This window comes from Phaethon lepturus, unplaced genomic scaffold (genome assembly GCF_000687285.1).
Source record: "Phaethon lepturus isolate BGI_N335 unplaced genomic scaffold, ASM68728v1 scaffold54543, whole genome shotgun sequence".
Lineage (NCBI taxonomy): Eukaryota > Metazoa > Chordata > Aves > Phaethontiformes > Phaethontidae > Phaethon > Phaethon lepturus.
The window spans coordinates 4,104-20,932 of NW_010528023.1; the positions used below are offsets into that span (position 1 = coordinate 4,104).

General features: G+C 47.3%; 1 protein-coding gene across 1 annotated transcript; it reads right to left on the reverse strand.

The window, feature by feature from the left end:
* Positions 1-13,057: 13,057 nt before the first annotated feature.
* On the reverse strand, positions 13,058-16,452 carry ZC3H3 (zinc finger CCCH-type containing 3; the record flags this gene model as incomplete). Its single annotated transcript, XM_010283535.1, has 3 exons — positions 15,863-16,452; positions 15,002-15,820; positions 13,058-13,254 (listed from the first exon to the last, which is right to left on the reverse strand). Coding segments are annotated over exons 1-3 (1,606 nt in total), but the record flags the coding sequence as incomplete, so codon positions are not given.
* Positions 16,453-16,829: the final 377 nt, after the last annotated feature.

The following is a 16,829-nucleotide window of genomic DNA, read 5'->3' on the forward strand; positions in this document are numbered from 1 at the left end:
AAAACACCATTTGGGTGAGAGGTTGGTCTCTTCTTCAAAGAACTTCCTCAACAGAAGAGTATTAATCTTTTTTTTTTCTTTTTCCTCACAAAAAGCAGTATTTGAACCTGTTCTATCTGGGCACTTTGACTCAAGTGTGTCCTTGTCACACCAAAATGCTCAGAGTTGAGGCTACCAGGAGATGCACCAGAGCATCCTGTGGCACACAAAGCTCTACAGTCCCTCCAGTGAAAGCAGGCTGCCTCGAGAGGGCTGGCACTGCACTGGACCTCCTCAACACGATTCCTGAGATGGACCTTCCCTTACTTCTCCATAGAACATGGCTGCTTCTCTCCTACAGCAGAAGCCATTCATTACACAGCAGCGTTGCACTTTTCAATAAGCTCAGCAGTTACTGATTTTTTTTTTGTCCAGGAAAGCTCTTTGACTTTTACCCAAATGGGTAAAATGGGATGCTAATGCACATCAGCTTGTTTGTTTTACCAGAAGGGCCTCGCAAGACCTGTTTTGGGAAGGTTCTTCAAGGAAAACGAAGTGGCATGTCCCACGCACAGGCACACATTTCCCAGGCGCTCTCTGTCCCATCCAAGAACAAGATGTCCCAGGACATTTGCCGGTGCAGTGAGCAACAGCACACACTTCGCCATCGCAACCGACGTGGGAGTTAATAGCCCATGCTAAGGCTCCAAGTATGCTCCTGCCCTTTTCCAGCAGAGAGCCCCCGAGGGCAGGCTTAAGGGCTAATAACACATAGGATCAGTTTTGAGAACAGATCTGGACCCACAGTTCACCAAGCCCTGTTTGTACAGCCACACAACACCCTTCCTTGATACTATTCACAACAACCCCAAGCATGATCCAAAATTAGAAGTCTGCCGAAAACCACACGCGTAGGGATTATACAGAGACATAAGGGAGGATGAAACGTTCCTCAAACTCAAATTTCCCGGGGGCAATAGCAAAATTCCCATCGGCAACTGAAGTAAATGTGCTCCCCCATCCCTCAAACTAAAGCAGAAACTTGAAACTGCAAAAGCTGCTGCAACAGCACAGTTTTGTAGGACTCAGGAGATGTTGTCAAGTCCACAAAGCACTTACCCCAGGTGCACTTATGCATCTGTTACATATTCTGAGGGGTATTACTCATTTATAACGCTTTGTAGAGCACACAAAGTGAACAGGCAAATCCTCAAATGAATGGCTTCTAACTCAGCTCGGCAGCAACGGAGAGGAATCGCCATATGAAGCTTGCGAGTTGTTGCTAGGAAAATCAAACGGGAAGTGTTTGCAACAGAAAATTTAAAAAAAAAAAAAAAAAGCAGCTTGTAAATAGGGATTTGGAGAAGAACGGGAAGCAGAAAGCAGAACAGAAAAACCTACCCAGGTTTTACAGGAAGTCAAGCATCTGCTGGGTAGGGGATTTGGAGGCTACTCCTATCTTCCGCACAGGCATCAGTTCACAGCACAGGAAACCAGTAATTTCAACTGTGACCATGCCAGGGATACCTTCAGTCAGTGTGTGTACTAGATGAAAGAAAATACCAAAGAAGGAAACAAAAAAGGAAGAGACTCACTGCCAAGCTTCAGGTTACAGAGGCATTCATATTTATTTTAAGTGTCTTAAATGCCTGCTTTTATTTTTCTTATTTTTACTTTAAGAGCCTATGAAAAGATAACCAAGGGAATAAGAGGCAGCAGCACTAAAATTCAGCACAATCCAGAGCAGGAGGGAGAGCCAGACAGGTTGAAAAACTGTTTTAAAAGCTTCAGTACATAGCCTGAGTATCCACACAAAGACAAACCCGTTCACACGAGCGCTCGCTAGGGAGAAGCAAGGGAGTAACCCAGCTCAGAATTACAAGCAAGGTTTGCAGCTTTCAACCACTCTGAACGCAAAAATATCCCAAACAGTGCAGAAATCACACACTGGGCATTCGTAAAGTCAGCCCAACAGCGTCCAGCCTCTATTCTTTAGTAGCACAAGTTACAAACATAGACTCTTTTTATCAGCTCTCTGACCTTCCAGCAATGAATAGCTTCACCACAAAAAAATAACAGCAAGGAGAGACATCCAGCATTCAACAAGAAAGCACCAATGACCGACATTACACTATGCCACCCTGATCCAAGGATGTGCTATTTGGAGTAACAGTTACAGGCACTCGCCAAGAAGAGGCATGATGCACGCTCCAGGAGGACAAGCAAGAAGCACATACTGCTGTGCTAAGACCTACTGCTCTGTTTTCTATTTTTTCCCTTCTTTTTCTCCCCCTCCTCCCCACCATTTTTGTTCTGCACCACACTGCCCCTGAGAAGTTTGAATTCTTAGAAAAGCCCCCCATGGACTTGAAAATATCAAGGGTCATAGCCAATGAAAGGATGTCATGCATCCCCAAAGCCAAATATTTTTCCTATCAGTGTATAAATAGACTATTCGCCAAAGACGTGCTTGCTACAAAGAGAATTTCACAATCAAATGGTAGCTGGCACTGTACTTAGGTATGGGAGAGTCTCTGAAATAGGGGAGACAGGTACCGAGGGGTGATTTTCAACAGTAAATTGAGCATGCAGTTTGAATCCTGCAGGAAAAGGGAGAAAGAGCAGACACAGAAACTAAAAATAATTTAAAGCAACTCTACGTGAAGAGCAGAGGGGTTTTATATGCCATCGCCTGCTGCTCCCCAGATCCTCATCACCTGGACCACACCTTCACCCTGGCAGAGGTCCGTCCACAGGTCTCACAGCCGTGCAAGGAGCACCTTGCACTCAGCTTTATCTAAAAGCACACTATCACCTTCAGATCATGTCTCTGACACATTTCCGTCTGGATGTTCCTCCTATTGCAGTCACTATTTTACCTGACTCCAAATCCAAATGCTGAAGCGTTCGAGCTATAAGCACTGGGGAGAAGGCTGTCTACATGGTGACACCTCCTCATTTAGCAAGGCTGACTTCCCTCGCTCAAAGCAGCCTGTTATTTTTAAAAAAGGTCTCTGAAAACAGAATCCCCGCTGCTGGCTGCCTGCAGCTCCTCTTGCAGCTTGGGACAAGTCACCTGTAAACGCTAAGTAAAGCCAGAAACCCAAAACCGTTACTTACGAACACTGACGTAACTGGTGCCGGCAAAAAGCCAAGTATGTGAACTTTTCCCAATTACTGCGAAGGAGCAAGCAGCCACTTCGCCAGCCACACTCCACCCTTGGCTCCCAAGGACAAGCCAGCGAAAGCGAGATGAGAGACCTGACAACGTAATGATTTATCGGCAAGGTCAAACCTACGTATGACAGCGTAACGACATTAGTCTTGCCGGCTTCAAGCTGCGAAGGGTTCGGATAAGCTAGGAAGGACCTGCTCAGAAAGATGAGACTAACGATGGAGCAGAGAAGGTAAGACATGATGAACTCCAAGGGGTCCTGAGCAGTGCCGTGCATGACAAAGGACTTCCTCCAAGGGCAGGGATCGCCTCCTCTGAGTCCTTCTAATAAGACGTTAACAGAGACGTCACACCAGCTTAACTCATATGTAACGTGATCCCAGATGTCCCCTCACAAACAGCAGCAACGCCTTGTGCAATTTGCTGAAAATTAAAAAAACAAACACCAAAGGAAGGAATACAGCTTAAAAAACACCCAACCCAAACGACAGTGCCCCAACAGGAATCTCCCCATTAGAAATATTTACTGATTGGTCTTCACTTTAGCAGAAAAAAATAGAAGAGGGTATAAAATCCATTGCTGAGATTTTCAAAGCTGCCAGAGGGATACAAACACCCAGTGTCAATAAAATTAACAGCAGCTGAGCATTCGGATGCCAGCCATAACTTACTCCTCACCATTTACGCCCCGTTTACTTTCTGCACTCGCCTAGGCACGAGTAACGCAAGCCAGCTCCTCCCACTTCTGCCGCCAGCCTTTTTCCAGGCGAGCACCCCTTGCCCATCCCAACATCCTGGTGCCACACGGCTGGTGTTATTGGGCAAGCAGAAAGAGAAATTAGGGTTTAGCGCATTTTTTGGAAGGTGGCCATCACTCTGACTGAAATTCAAGAGTTGTAGAAACTCTTATGCAGATGGCAGGGTGAAGCAGACCTTATGAATCCTGACAGAATTTGTCTCTGGAAAGAAGCAAATACAAACAGGATTTCCTTCTGTTCAGCATGCTGACAGAAGCCAGCTTCAATGCTGGTGGTGGCATTAGAGGACAAGCAGGAAACTGGTAACACAAACCGCTATCTTAGCTCAATCTGGAGCATGAGGAAGGCAAAGATAAGCAGGAAAGGAATATTTTAAGGTGAGCGGGAGGGGGAACACAAAAACTAGCCTCCTAGCAGTGCAGGTAGAGGATGCAACAAAGCATAGGCTCAAAATTTACTCTTGCTCTGGCCACGGATTGGCACGGCCGTGGATTTGCATGGCCACAGACCAGTCGTTGCTGTGGTTCCCCATCTATTTGGCTTCCTTTGCCAAAGCACATATGCGGTGGAGGTGGTAACGTGGCTCCCCTGTGTCACTCACCAATCCACTGTTTCATGAGTTCATGCCTGCAAAATGTTCTGAACAGGCAAAGCGCTGAGTAACAATATTATTCTCACCCTGGCACGAATCCATTCCACTCTCCAAACTCAAAGAACAAAAGAAATTAAAGGATGAACCTCCACGGCACAGCTGGACAGACGTCCCTCGCAGCGCAGCTCCTCACGTGGCAATCGCGCTGACCTGCAGCGGCAAAAGCGTCTCCTCCGCCACCCACCTCTCCCAGACATAATCCAAAAGATACTACTTAAAGTAGTTTAATACACAGACCAGGAGATCGCTACAAGCAAGACGAGGTAGCTAGGCTTTTAACTCAGGAGGTTCAGTTGGGACACCAGCACAGTAAGTTCATCTGAAGCACAAGATGACGGGATGGGTTCCCACGCTGCACGCTTAGGTGATGATCTTGCACTTAAACCATCAAACCCGGCCAACACCAAATTATTTAAGAAACAGATATACATGGTGATACAATAAGGAAGAATCCCTAGAGAAATCCACCTCTCGCTTTCTCCATCTTCTGCTTTCAGCCAGCTGTGACTGTGCCTAAGCAACCCCGGGCATACAGCTGAGAAGTCTTGCCTGGAAGGGGACATTACGGAGGGGAAAAGACACCGGGGAGCCTCTTGCCGGCATCTTTGTAATATTCTGTAATCCCCCCGGGCAAGGCGGGCAGCCCGCGCTGCTGCTGAACAATGCAGTTTTGAATTCAATTAAAGTGATTATCTGTTGTGCCAAATAAATTGTGTACAGCATATATCCTGCAGCATTTTACACCTTCAGGCTCATTATTTTCTAACTGTTTCCTCCTGTTTATGCGCTTTCAAATTAAATTGCTGATAATATGCGCCAAAATAAAAAATGAGCGCACCTTGTCCGAAGAAAATTGATTCTCCTTTTTCCTGAACCGGGCGATTGCCAGGTTTTATATACTCTGTTCCTGGCGATCATTAGTAATTCAATTTTCTTTTTATTAGCCCCCTTATCTGCTGAGCAATATAGTGGCAGAGCTGACCTCTTTCGCACGGGTAAATGTTTAAAATCTTTTCCCTGATTAATTTTGCCAGTTAAGGAAAAGAGGAGAAATGGCCCGGCTCTTAGCCATCACAATGAATAAAGCTTAATGTTGATTGTGATGGAATTTCTAATGCCAAGGAAATTGATTGAACGCAGCAATTACACTGCAATAGTAACTCAAGGGAAATGGGATAGTTTTCTCCTGGCCATAGCCTTTTGGTTATTTAAAACAATCCAATTTGCAAGGATAATTATATATTAGTGTTTTATCTGCCACTTGAAATGAACATGGGAGTTTTGATACTGGCCCAGCATTAGCAGGTTATTGCTGCAAATTACTTGATATCTGCTTTCTTTCACATAAAGACGAAATTAGGCCATCAATAACCAGAAAAAGGTGGACCAGGGAGATGCGAGGGGCACGAGTGCCCTCTGCAGGGCTACGGGGAAGGAAGGGCAGCACGAGAGACTCCCCAAAATTCCCAATTCTCCTGCTTGTCAGAGCACACTGTACAGCTGCCTCTCCCATACCAGACAGGCGTCGAACAGGCATGGCACGACTCCCCATCCATAGAGCTGCCACATCTTTGACAATAAAAGAAATAAAACAAATTAAAAAAAAAACACAAACTTAATTTTAAGCACTTACTTCTAGTTCTTCCTAGAGAAAAAGCCAGGGGACTAAGAAACAACAGCGCTGTCATGCTGAATGCCCCAGCAGGGTGAACGCTTACCAGTGCAGTGGCGTTGCACAAGAGCCGTGGCCGCCAAGGAGTGCAACAGCATTGATTTTTTTGCAAGGGTGAGGAAATGTTCACAGCTTCAAGCACTCACCTGTCTTTCATCAAAAAGAAGAGTTGAGAAAGGGCATCATCCTGCAAGACATCAAACAGGCTACCAGCTAGAGCTGGGAGTAAAAGGCTGTTGGGAAACAGGGGAGACTCCTGCACTTGAAGCCCTGGCACAAGACTTACAGTACAGCAGGAGTGGGCGCATCCCTCTGCCATCGCATCTAGATCAGTCAAACCTCACTTAGAACTTGGTATTTTCCCTTAAAACTGGTGATAAAAAGATCACACCCCTGCACTTTTGGGAGTAATTCCATCTCCAGTTTGGTGAAAGCAGGTAAAGGCAGCCCAGGCTAATCGGACAGCACACGGCCAAAAAGCAGTGTTGTCCCAATGGACGACCCACAGTTTTATTATATTGGCTATTTGCTGTAACATATAAGCAACAGAAAGCCAATTCAGGACAGACATTTGCCATTTAGACAACATAATTACAACATACCCTTATTGGCAGGAAAGTTACTCGGCAAATGACAGAACAGGAGCCCAGTATTTATTCTCCGAATTAAATCCTTTGGTTCAGATGCCAAAAAAAAAAAAAAAAAAAGATGGTTGAGGGAACTGCCATCTGTGGAAACTCCACACACACCTTAATTACCAGCTAGCCTCCCCCTGCTCCTTGCATCCGAAAAGGGATTGCAGTATGAGGGCAGAGCCCAGCAACCTCCCCAGCGCGACTCCAACGCAGTTAACAGGGGAATTAAAAGTTCAGGCTGTTAAGAGCACTTCCAATTCCAGCAAGTCATTTGAAAACAATACATATATACATGTTTGAAGAAAACAAGCATTCAAACAGGCTGTAATTATTTCTATGCAACACAGTGGCACCAGTGGCCTGATGACCATATTCAGCAGCCTGATGATCCTTACTCATCCTCCAGCTTTTCCCTGGAGAAGGAGAGAAGCAACTGCTGCCTTTCACCCCTCTCGTACCAGATCCCCAACTCAGATCCAACCTGTCTTGCCTACATCAGAGGCAAGCAAGACAGCCTGACCTGCCATTTCTATAAATAAATGTATAGATGAAGCCTGACATTCAGACAGAAGCCTGAAATATGTGGGTGCCAAATGAAGCAGACCCCGCGCAGAAGTTGTGAAGCCGGTTCAAACGAGGGGAAGGCCAGTGACTTCATCAAGCTCGTGACCATGCCCAAAGCAGGGGTGTGTTACCTGAGTGGAGTCACAACTCCCAGCAAAGCAATTATCTCCAAGATCTCCTTCCCTCTGAAAAGAGCTTAAGAAGTTAAATGGGAAGAAAGAAAAAAAAAAAAAGGAACTCTTCAATATTAATGTGCCATTAATATTAAGTACTAAGTGGTCAAGAAGTCCAACATCTACAGGCTGTTTTATCAACATTAATTTGGCTCCGCCGAGCAACAGAACATCTTCTATTCTCTTTGCTTTGGTTGAGCACTTGAGCTCCTCCTATGCACGTGTCCTGCCCCAGCACAAGCCCTGGATGAACAGACCACTAACTGGATTAGAAACGCTTCACCGCTCTACCATCCCATCAGAGCAACTTCAATTTGGGACATACCTCCATTTCTGAGTGTTTATTAAACATCCCACTTAATTAAATGAGTATTTTGGAGTTAATTGATAACAGCTGCAGGTATAATGCTCATCACGAAAGCAGCCCAAATAATCCCAAGAGAACTGCTACCAGTCTGCCACTTTCCATTTTCTCTCTAGTAAAATCATCGATCCTTAAATGAAAACACAGCGATTCCCACAGAGGCAAGCGCCTCCCAGTACAGACTGTCAGGAAACACCAATTTGACACCAAGTCTCAGTTCCATTTGGGTCCAAAAAGGGAACTGGAGAGTCAGGAGATGGACAGGCCTTTGCGTTACACACTTGGGAAAGGCAGGACCAATGCCTTTGGTACGTACCGCCAGGCTCCTGCCACATATCCCAAAAGCCTGTTTAACAGGGCAAACAAGAAAACAGCAACACTGCGTCACAACACCGCCCGCATCAGTAGGGAAGGAAGGAGTTGGCCCAGCCTTTTGCACCCACGCTGCGGTACATGAAGTAGGGCACGCTCCTCCTCAGCTGTCCTTCCACCCTCGGCTCTGACACACACACACACACACACAGTTTGTGTCCAACGTGGGATCTCGCAGCTCCCTGGGAACACGGGCGTGTTGGATGCTCACTCACCACACAGGCATGAGCGCCCGTCGGATCCACGCTCCAACGCAACCACATCCATCCAGTGGGATCACGAGTCCAGCATGAACCCTCCAGCTTTTTAATCAGTTTGTTAGCTGGGCTGTGCACGTCTAGACTCAAGACAACAAACTAATCGAAGCTAAGCCACTCAGCTGGCCCAGGAGCATCACCAGCCTGCTCCCAGCAAGAGACGCAATGGGTGTTGCTTCGGCATCAAGCCAGAGACTTAACATCAGCCTCACTGCTACATTCGTGCCCCACTCTGCTCGAGAGGCTCCCAGTAGCACCTCTGTACCCCACCTACTTCCCTCGCACTTGTCTTGCAAGAAGTGGCAAGACTTAAAACTCCACCACCTGATTAATGCCCTCACTTTGCACAAGAAATAAAAAACAACTCTCCCAGATAACCTGAGAGCCAGAAATTGAACCCACAAGCCTTCACTTACCTCCATCTCACTATAAGACTACTGTGAAACCAGAAGACACCTACCACTATAGACATAATTATACGTTTAGGGGCACCAAACATGAGTGATATCTGAACTGCTCCAAGCCCTATCAGTGGCTAGGCTCTCTCATCAGACTTCGGGATGCAGCTTTGAAAATGTTCCTGCCCCATCCAGCATCTAACAATCTCTTTGTGCTAGACCATACATGTATCCCTGGGGAAAAAAAAAAAAGGAGAGTCCTAGTACATGTAGGAACAGTCCAGCAATAATTCAACAGCTGTAGAAACCCAGAACATGAGAATAGTTCAACACATTAAGCTGCAAATACACTGCCTGGGATTGAATCATCTCAAAAAAAGAAAAGCCTTAAGATATAAGGGATTCAAACCTATAAACTCAATTCCAATCAAAGGAATCAAATCAACAGGCTAATTATGAAGGTGAGTAAGAATGGTCAAGGTCCGCTGGACTTATTTGCTCACTCTCCATGCTACAGGCAAGGCTGCTACTGCCAAGAGCAAAGTAAAAGTGTGTGGGGCAGGCACCTTGCTAGTCTCCTCAGCCTTAACCAGATGCCCAGCAAGCAGCAGCACCCCTGCCAAAATTCATTTTGCAATTTCAAAGCCGTCAAGATTCTTGTTGAGTTTCTCTGCTAACTGGAGAAGCAAGGCAGCCATGCATGGCTCAGCAGCTGCCCCACAGAGCTGCCGACGGCACGGGAAGAAGCAAATCGAGTCCTTTGGGATCCCCTGAGATGATGGTAGAGGTTAGATTATCAGCAACCATCTACCCGTACGATATCAGCATTTAGCACTTGATGTCCCAGCAGCGAGGTGAAAGCCTGTAAATGTGGTAGAGAAAAGATGACAAGAACTGTCGAACTCACATCGTTGGCGTCACATCTTAGAGAGCCTCTCCAGGAACAGAACACACAGCCAAGTTCTCACAATCACCATGCCAGAAGAAAATATACCCAGCAAGAGATCTCAACTAAGCAAGGTCCTCCCAGCAGAAAAATGTATTTAATTCAGCTCTGCAGAGAGGCTGCGCAAAGCAGCAGAAAACACAGCAGAAACAACCTTGTACCCTCCTCCCTGGGGAGGAGAACGGCAGCCTAAGGACTCCTTCCAGAGCTTCAAGTGAATGGATCCCAGTGCCACTTGCCAGTCCATCTTCCAGTCCAAATGATGGCTCATCTATCAGAGTATAATTCCTCTCCACTGCAGAAGGCAAGAAAGAAATTTAGAAGCAATTTCATAATTATGGTGAGGAAGCATTTTTAATTCACCTTCTAAGACAGCAGTGCCCGTGCTCCTGCTAGCACAGCGGAGCTCAGGGAAAAGGAAAGATTTGTGGCGCCCATGAAGTGAGGAAGAGCAGGCTCTCATGTGCGCACACACACATAAACACACAGAAAAAGGCAAACAGGACATTTCCTTTTGCTTTTAGTCATGTTAAGAACCAAATCAAGACACATTTTTTACAGCAGGTACTGCAGTTTGCAAAGAAAAAGAGCCACAAGGCATGGTCACTGAGTTTTAGCAGATACTTGTTTCCACATCTCTGAGCTAAGGCTGCAAAGCGCACAGATCCAAGCTGGAAAATGATATAAGTCACTTCAACACAGACAACTCACAACTCTTAATAAACCCAGGTTTTCTCTGTGCTAGGTTTGGCTAGCATCTATCAGGAATGGTTTGATAATTTGATCCACTTTTGGACAGGGCAATGAACTACGTGCTCTCCCAAAGCCACTTCCAGACCTATTTTCCTTCCCCCTCCTCTACTTTCTCTAAGCTTTTTATTTGACAATTTCCACTTTGATCAAAGCCAAGAACATAACCATATTTCTGCTCCATCTACACATTTTCAGCCCTGCGCAGTTTAAGATCAAAAATCTTTTCAGTATGGGAACGTTACCTCCAGTCAAGGAACAAGGATTCAGAATACATTCCCAAAAGACATGGGCTTTTGGCAGCTGCCAGTCAGGCTCCCAGCGGGGCAGAAAATTTTGATCCACTTTGTATATTCTTAACCTACGTGAAGCTTCATTTGGTTGGGCACACGTTTTTACTGACAGCTTCTAAGAAGCTTGCCAAGTCAAGCGGCTTTGATGGGTGCTAGGAGCCTTCCCAAGGCAGCAGCTTCAGTGCTGTGACCTCCTCGACGACGCACGCAGCCAAGCAAACTACAGCAAGGGCTCTGCTCTGCAGAAACCCAGGTATAACATGGGGCTACCTGGAGAGCAAGGATCTGGTTTAACTTCAGATCTGTTCCTGAATAATCCAAACAGCTTATATCCCTGTAACCAGCAGGGTCTCGATTTCCTCATATGTAAAATGCTCTTGCAATCCCAAATTGCCCTGTATCTTGAGAGCCAACAGCAGAGCTGCTTGAATCAGACTCTCAGCAAGCACAGCAAGTTCTTTAAAAAGGAGTTTTACAGCATAAAGATTTATTCAATGACTTGTACCAGACATGCCACACTAGAGAAAGGTCCTCAACAAGCAGTTTGTGAGGTGCGAGTCCTAAATTCACCCCAGAGGACATTTCTTGGGAGGCTGAAGGGCTGCGTTCCCCATCCCACACATCACCACCACAGCTAGATCTGTCCACGTGCTATATCTACCACCTCTGGTTTCTGAGATCACAGAACAGCAACCACAGCGCAAGTATGATCGAGACCTCCAAACACACGTGCTGCCTTCACACACTGCATGAAAACTTCCGAAACAGCGTCTGGAGGTGCAACCTTCATGCTACTTCAGACAATAAAGGGTTTGCTGACATCCTTAAATGGAGCAAGACTCAGCGCCAAAGGCAGGCAACTGCTTGAATGCTGGACCATTAATGCAACTGCACAAATGCACATCCTATTCTCCCTGCCCCTGCCTAACCCATGAGTCACTGCCCACCTCCTAAAGCTCCATATCCAAAAATCTCCTCCCAGCGTGCCTCCCATCCCTCCAAACACCTCTTCAAACACACACATTAAGAAAAAAACTTTTTTCTTCTCCTCCCACAAAAAGCTCTTCCCTTTCCTGAACCACAGCCCGCATTCTTGTCTTTTCATCTGTCAAAACACAACATCTCAACGCAGAGCTATTTGTCTGAACACAAAACAACTATAATCATACATGTAAACTCACTAGTTGAAGCGCAGAGCAGGAAACCACAGAAGTGTCTTCCTGAAAACAGAAGCTCAACAGCTTTACTTCTGGAGGCAGATCGCAGCTATGCCGTGACCCAAACAGACCTCCCCCCTCACACGATGCCTACCCGCAGTGTCGCTGGCCACCCTGCCGTACATGAACGAGCACAGCACAGGCACACAAGCAAAAGGTGCTTCATATACGTTTGAGAAGACTGAAACTCAGAGGGGTGAAGCCACTTGTCCATAATAGCATAGCCACTGAATAGCAGAAGCAGACTTCGAGCCAGAACCATGATGAAAATGTTTCACGCACATGTAGGTGCAGCTGATTTCTGATCTGACCCAAGGCAACAGGTCACGGACACAAACTACCCGTTCACAAACATGGCGGATCCAGTATTCCTCTAACGATTACAATTTTAAGGAAATTACAAAACCCAGATGCCCACAGACATCGCTCCAGGTTACAGGTGCATTAGGTATGTCTGTAGTTGCTAGAGGAGTATCTCAAGACATGCACAAGCTTTTGCCTGGTGCAAAAAGAAATTAGTTTTACACATGTATTACTGCCTCTGCCATCCTCTTCCTTCCTTGAGCATCTTCCTATATGATGCCTGCAAGTCCAGCAAAACCACATTAAAAGCCAGAAGCAGCTTTAAAATGGCCTTGTCTGGAGATGTCAAAGCACAAGACAGCTCTACAGTAAGGTAGAAGTCTTACTCCAGCCAAACTTCTTCTCAGCATTTGCTCTGGAATCGACAACAGCAGATTCATCTCCTGGAGGACCTGGTAACCCCCTTCCAAATCCAAAAGCCTCCCTTGGGACCGCTTCACTCGCAAGCAGTCAGCGAGCACCATCACTCCTTGGGACAGCTGTTCCTACCTTCCTTGGTGGAGACCTGCATCCTGGTGGCCGGCAGCCTGCAGAGCCTGTGCTTGGTGATGTGCACCAGGCCCTTGGGCGAGGAGCGTTTCGGCGTCGCAGAAGGTTTTCCCCGTGAGGAGTTTTTCTTCCTGAGATGGAAGTGGCTTTTCAGAGGTGTGGTGGGCGAGGAGCTGTTCTTCTTATCTGTTGGGGAACTGCGAAGGGGAACACCACACAGTTAGAAAAGGGTAGAGAGGTGACCAAAATGCACTTGGTCCCCTTGCCCAGAGCCGAGAAGAGAAGCTGGGTCACCAAGCTCCACACTGCTCCCCTACCCAAGGGTGAAAAGAAGCACTGAACAGAAAATTGCAGGTAAATAGGCAAATGTGATGAATTTCTGGCAAAGTACAGATGGAGAATGAGGTATCTGAGAGCCCAACACAACTCATTCCCTTCTGCTTTCTGTGCAACAGATGGAGGGGAGAGGATGCTCTCCTTTAGTGAGATGGTGGTGGTGGGGTCTCATCTCCCTGACTGCCAAAAACTCAATGCAATCCCAGTTCTCCAAGTACCTTGCTCCAGAGTGATCTTCCCAGCACAACCCACCCACCAACACGTCCCCCAGTAAACCAGGAGGGCAGGGTAAGGACAGAAAACTGCAGTGAAGTGCTGAGCGGAGGATCTGGGGAACACAACCAGGAATCAAGGCACCAGATCCGCAATCAGCGCTGTGTTACCAGCTCATTACGTCACTTCGAATAGTTATTTAGGCCACAATCTTCAATTTTCAAGAGCGCAGGCTTGGAGTTACTGCAGGGAGAAAGGACACAAACCACGTGTCCACTACGCTGCAGGTATCTCCGAGTTCAGTGGTAGAGGTCACGCAGCTGTGCCACCAACCCTCACCCCATCCCACTTGTCCCTTCCCTGCAACACAAGGCTGGGTTTGCATCCAGCGCTGCCTAGAAAAACTGCACAAAACAGCTGTCGTGATACCGGGACAACAGCTTTCCCACCAGAAGCACAGAGTAACAAAGCCCTCACAGCCCTTCCAGACACACCAGCTTTCAGAGAAAGTTTGGTCCCAATCTCTTATCCATTTCCCCTCGACTCCCGGCCCAGTGCAAACCCCTTTTGCAGATAACTCGGCCCACACACTTTTTTTTCTGCCAAGCCTCATTTATAATCTTCCCACTGTACTCTGCCCCTATGAGGCATGGCCAAGGCGGGGAGAACTTGCTCCATGAGACCCCAGGAGTATCTGCTGGCCTGGCACAGCGCATTCTCCCAAGGTAGCTACGATGGCCACAGATCTCTCACTGACTCAACAAGAAGGAAGAGCGAGAGCCTTCAGGGAGAAGGCTTTGGGTTACTGGTAGATAGCACAAAAGGACTGCACCAGCAGAACATCACAGCCAGCACTTCTTCCCGGCACACAGAGTTCACTTCCTGTCCCATCCCAGGGCTTGCACAGTGTTTTATGGGACAGACCATACATGATTAACAGCAATTCAAGGAGCTTCTCCTTTCCCCAGCCCCCAATGCAACAAGGTTATGGGAGTTTGAAAATAAATCAATAAAGGAAGCCAGCTATTTCCTTCCCTTTGAATATCAGTCTGTTATTCAGGTCAGGGAGGAGTTCCTAAGTGCTGCAGCAAAGTCATAGGAGAACAGGGGTGGGAGATGAGAAGAAAAGCAAGCTCTGTTTGAAAGGTTAAAGTCAGAGTTACACAGACTGCTAAAACAATTAAAACCTGAGGCCTTCCAACCCTGGAAAGCAGGATCCCTCCACCCAGAACAAAATCACTGCACTTGGAAAGAGAAAGGCAAATACACCTTCCAGTATACAACAACCCTCATTCGAATTTCACTTGTCTATATGGCCGTGACTTAATGTGAAGCCAATGGACATGAAACACGACCAGTGCAACGACACCGCTCCAAAGACAACAAGCAACTTACCCCAAGCTTCCTTTCCTTTTGATGATTTTTGTCCGACTCTTCACTTTGTAACTGGACAGCGCTGCATCACCAAAGGAGGACTTCGCCCCACCGAGACCAACAGATGCAGCGCTCAGAGGCAGTGGGGCCGTGCTGGCTTGAGGGAGGTCGGAGGCTGGAAGCTTTTTCTGATCCTCGGATCGCCATCTGAATGCTGACTTGGAGGTGGAGGGCGAGGTCTGGAGGCTAGAGGCTTTCCACTTATACTTGCTGGGAGAAACACCCAGTTTGGACTGCAGGCCCGATTTCTTCAGCTTTGCTCCCAAATCTGCTTTTGGCGATAGTTTAGCACCTCTGTCCGCTCCACCAGCAACCTTCTTAGCACTTTCAGAAGCTTTAGGGCCGACCCATCTCTTCACAGTACGAGAGCATTTACCAGGGTTCGCGACCCACGTGTAATTAGTTTTCCTGAACTTTGGAGTTTTGCCGGAGACTGATGTTGAAGCGGCTCTTTGGAGACCAGGAGCTTTGGGGACTACGGAAAACCTGCTTTTCACTGGAGTCATCCCAACCACCAAAGTCGCAGTCTGAGCAGGTCTAGAGCACGTCTTGCCATTTCCAAGGAGCTTTGGCTCCAAATGAGCATCCCTGACTTGCTCACAACTAGATTGCCCTGGAGCTGGCGGTTCTGCCTTCTTCCGTACCAAGTGCTGAACCTGCTCGCGATCTGGCAATGCCAAAGGTTGCTGTGGCTCCGATTTCAGTGTCACAGCACTTTCACTGGAGCTTCTGCAGGAGGCAGGGGAGCTCCCGGCCACATCACCAGCCAGACGTACCATTCTAGGCTTATCCAACAGACTCACATACGCCGAACTCACGAACCGGTGAGATGAACTAAATGAAACGGAGAGAGAGGGTCTTCTCTCTTCATTTTGGCTTGTGTACGGAGATTTCTGCCCATTTTTACTGTCACCTGGAACAGCGACCACTGTTTTCAGCCCAGAAAACTCACAATAAGAACCCACATCAGCAAAACCTTTCGTATCTACAAATGGGCCAGCCCTCTGAGGCAGCTGGATCCCCACAACTATATTACCATCTGTGGTTAAGTCCACATGTCTCTCTGGGGACGATTCTGGAGGCTCAGGTGCCTGGCTGTCCCCATGGTTTCCAAAAGCCCGAGATGTGCTGGCACTTCCACCGCTTCCAATGTCACACGCCGATCCCGGCGGCCGGTTGACAAGGGAATATTTTTTCCTCCAGGAGTGACCGTGGTGCAGCTGGAAATCCCTGGGAGCCTGCTGGGGGTACCTGGCCAAAAATGTCCCTCTCCTGCTAAAGGCAGGCTGGCGGGGGTTGTTCCACCTCAGTGGCACAGATGGCAGCGGCCGTGGCACATCCCCATGCGTGTTTTTATGGTCGTTTATGAGACCTAAGGGAAGACGACAGCGTCTGTTAATTACCAGTCCCATGGGAGTTCAACAGCATCACAGAGCTGGTTTTCCTCGCGCTGCAACGAGGACAATCACTCTGTGCAAGCTTGCACAGGCCACATTTCAGATCACCAGTGCTAGAAGGAAAAACTTGAAACAAATATCTCCCTCTATTCTCATGAAAGATGGTAACAAAAGCCATTTCACAGGACAGCTCAATGCAGGTCTGAACCACAGACTCACCAACCAACCCTTAACACACTGCACTACCGCTGTCAGCCACCTTTTGCCCCTCTTCTTAATGTGCCAAAACAAATGCTTGAATTATTGGTTTTGGAGCCCGATTTTATTTCCAGATATCTTCTCAGAGCAGCCTCTGAGGGTCTGCTCTAACACATAGCCCAGCACAGCTACCA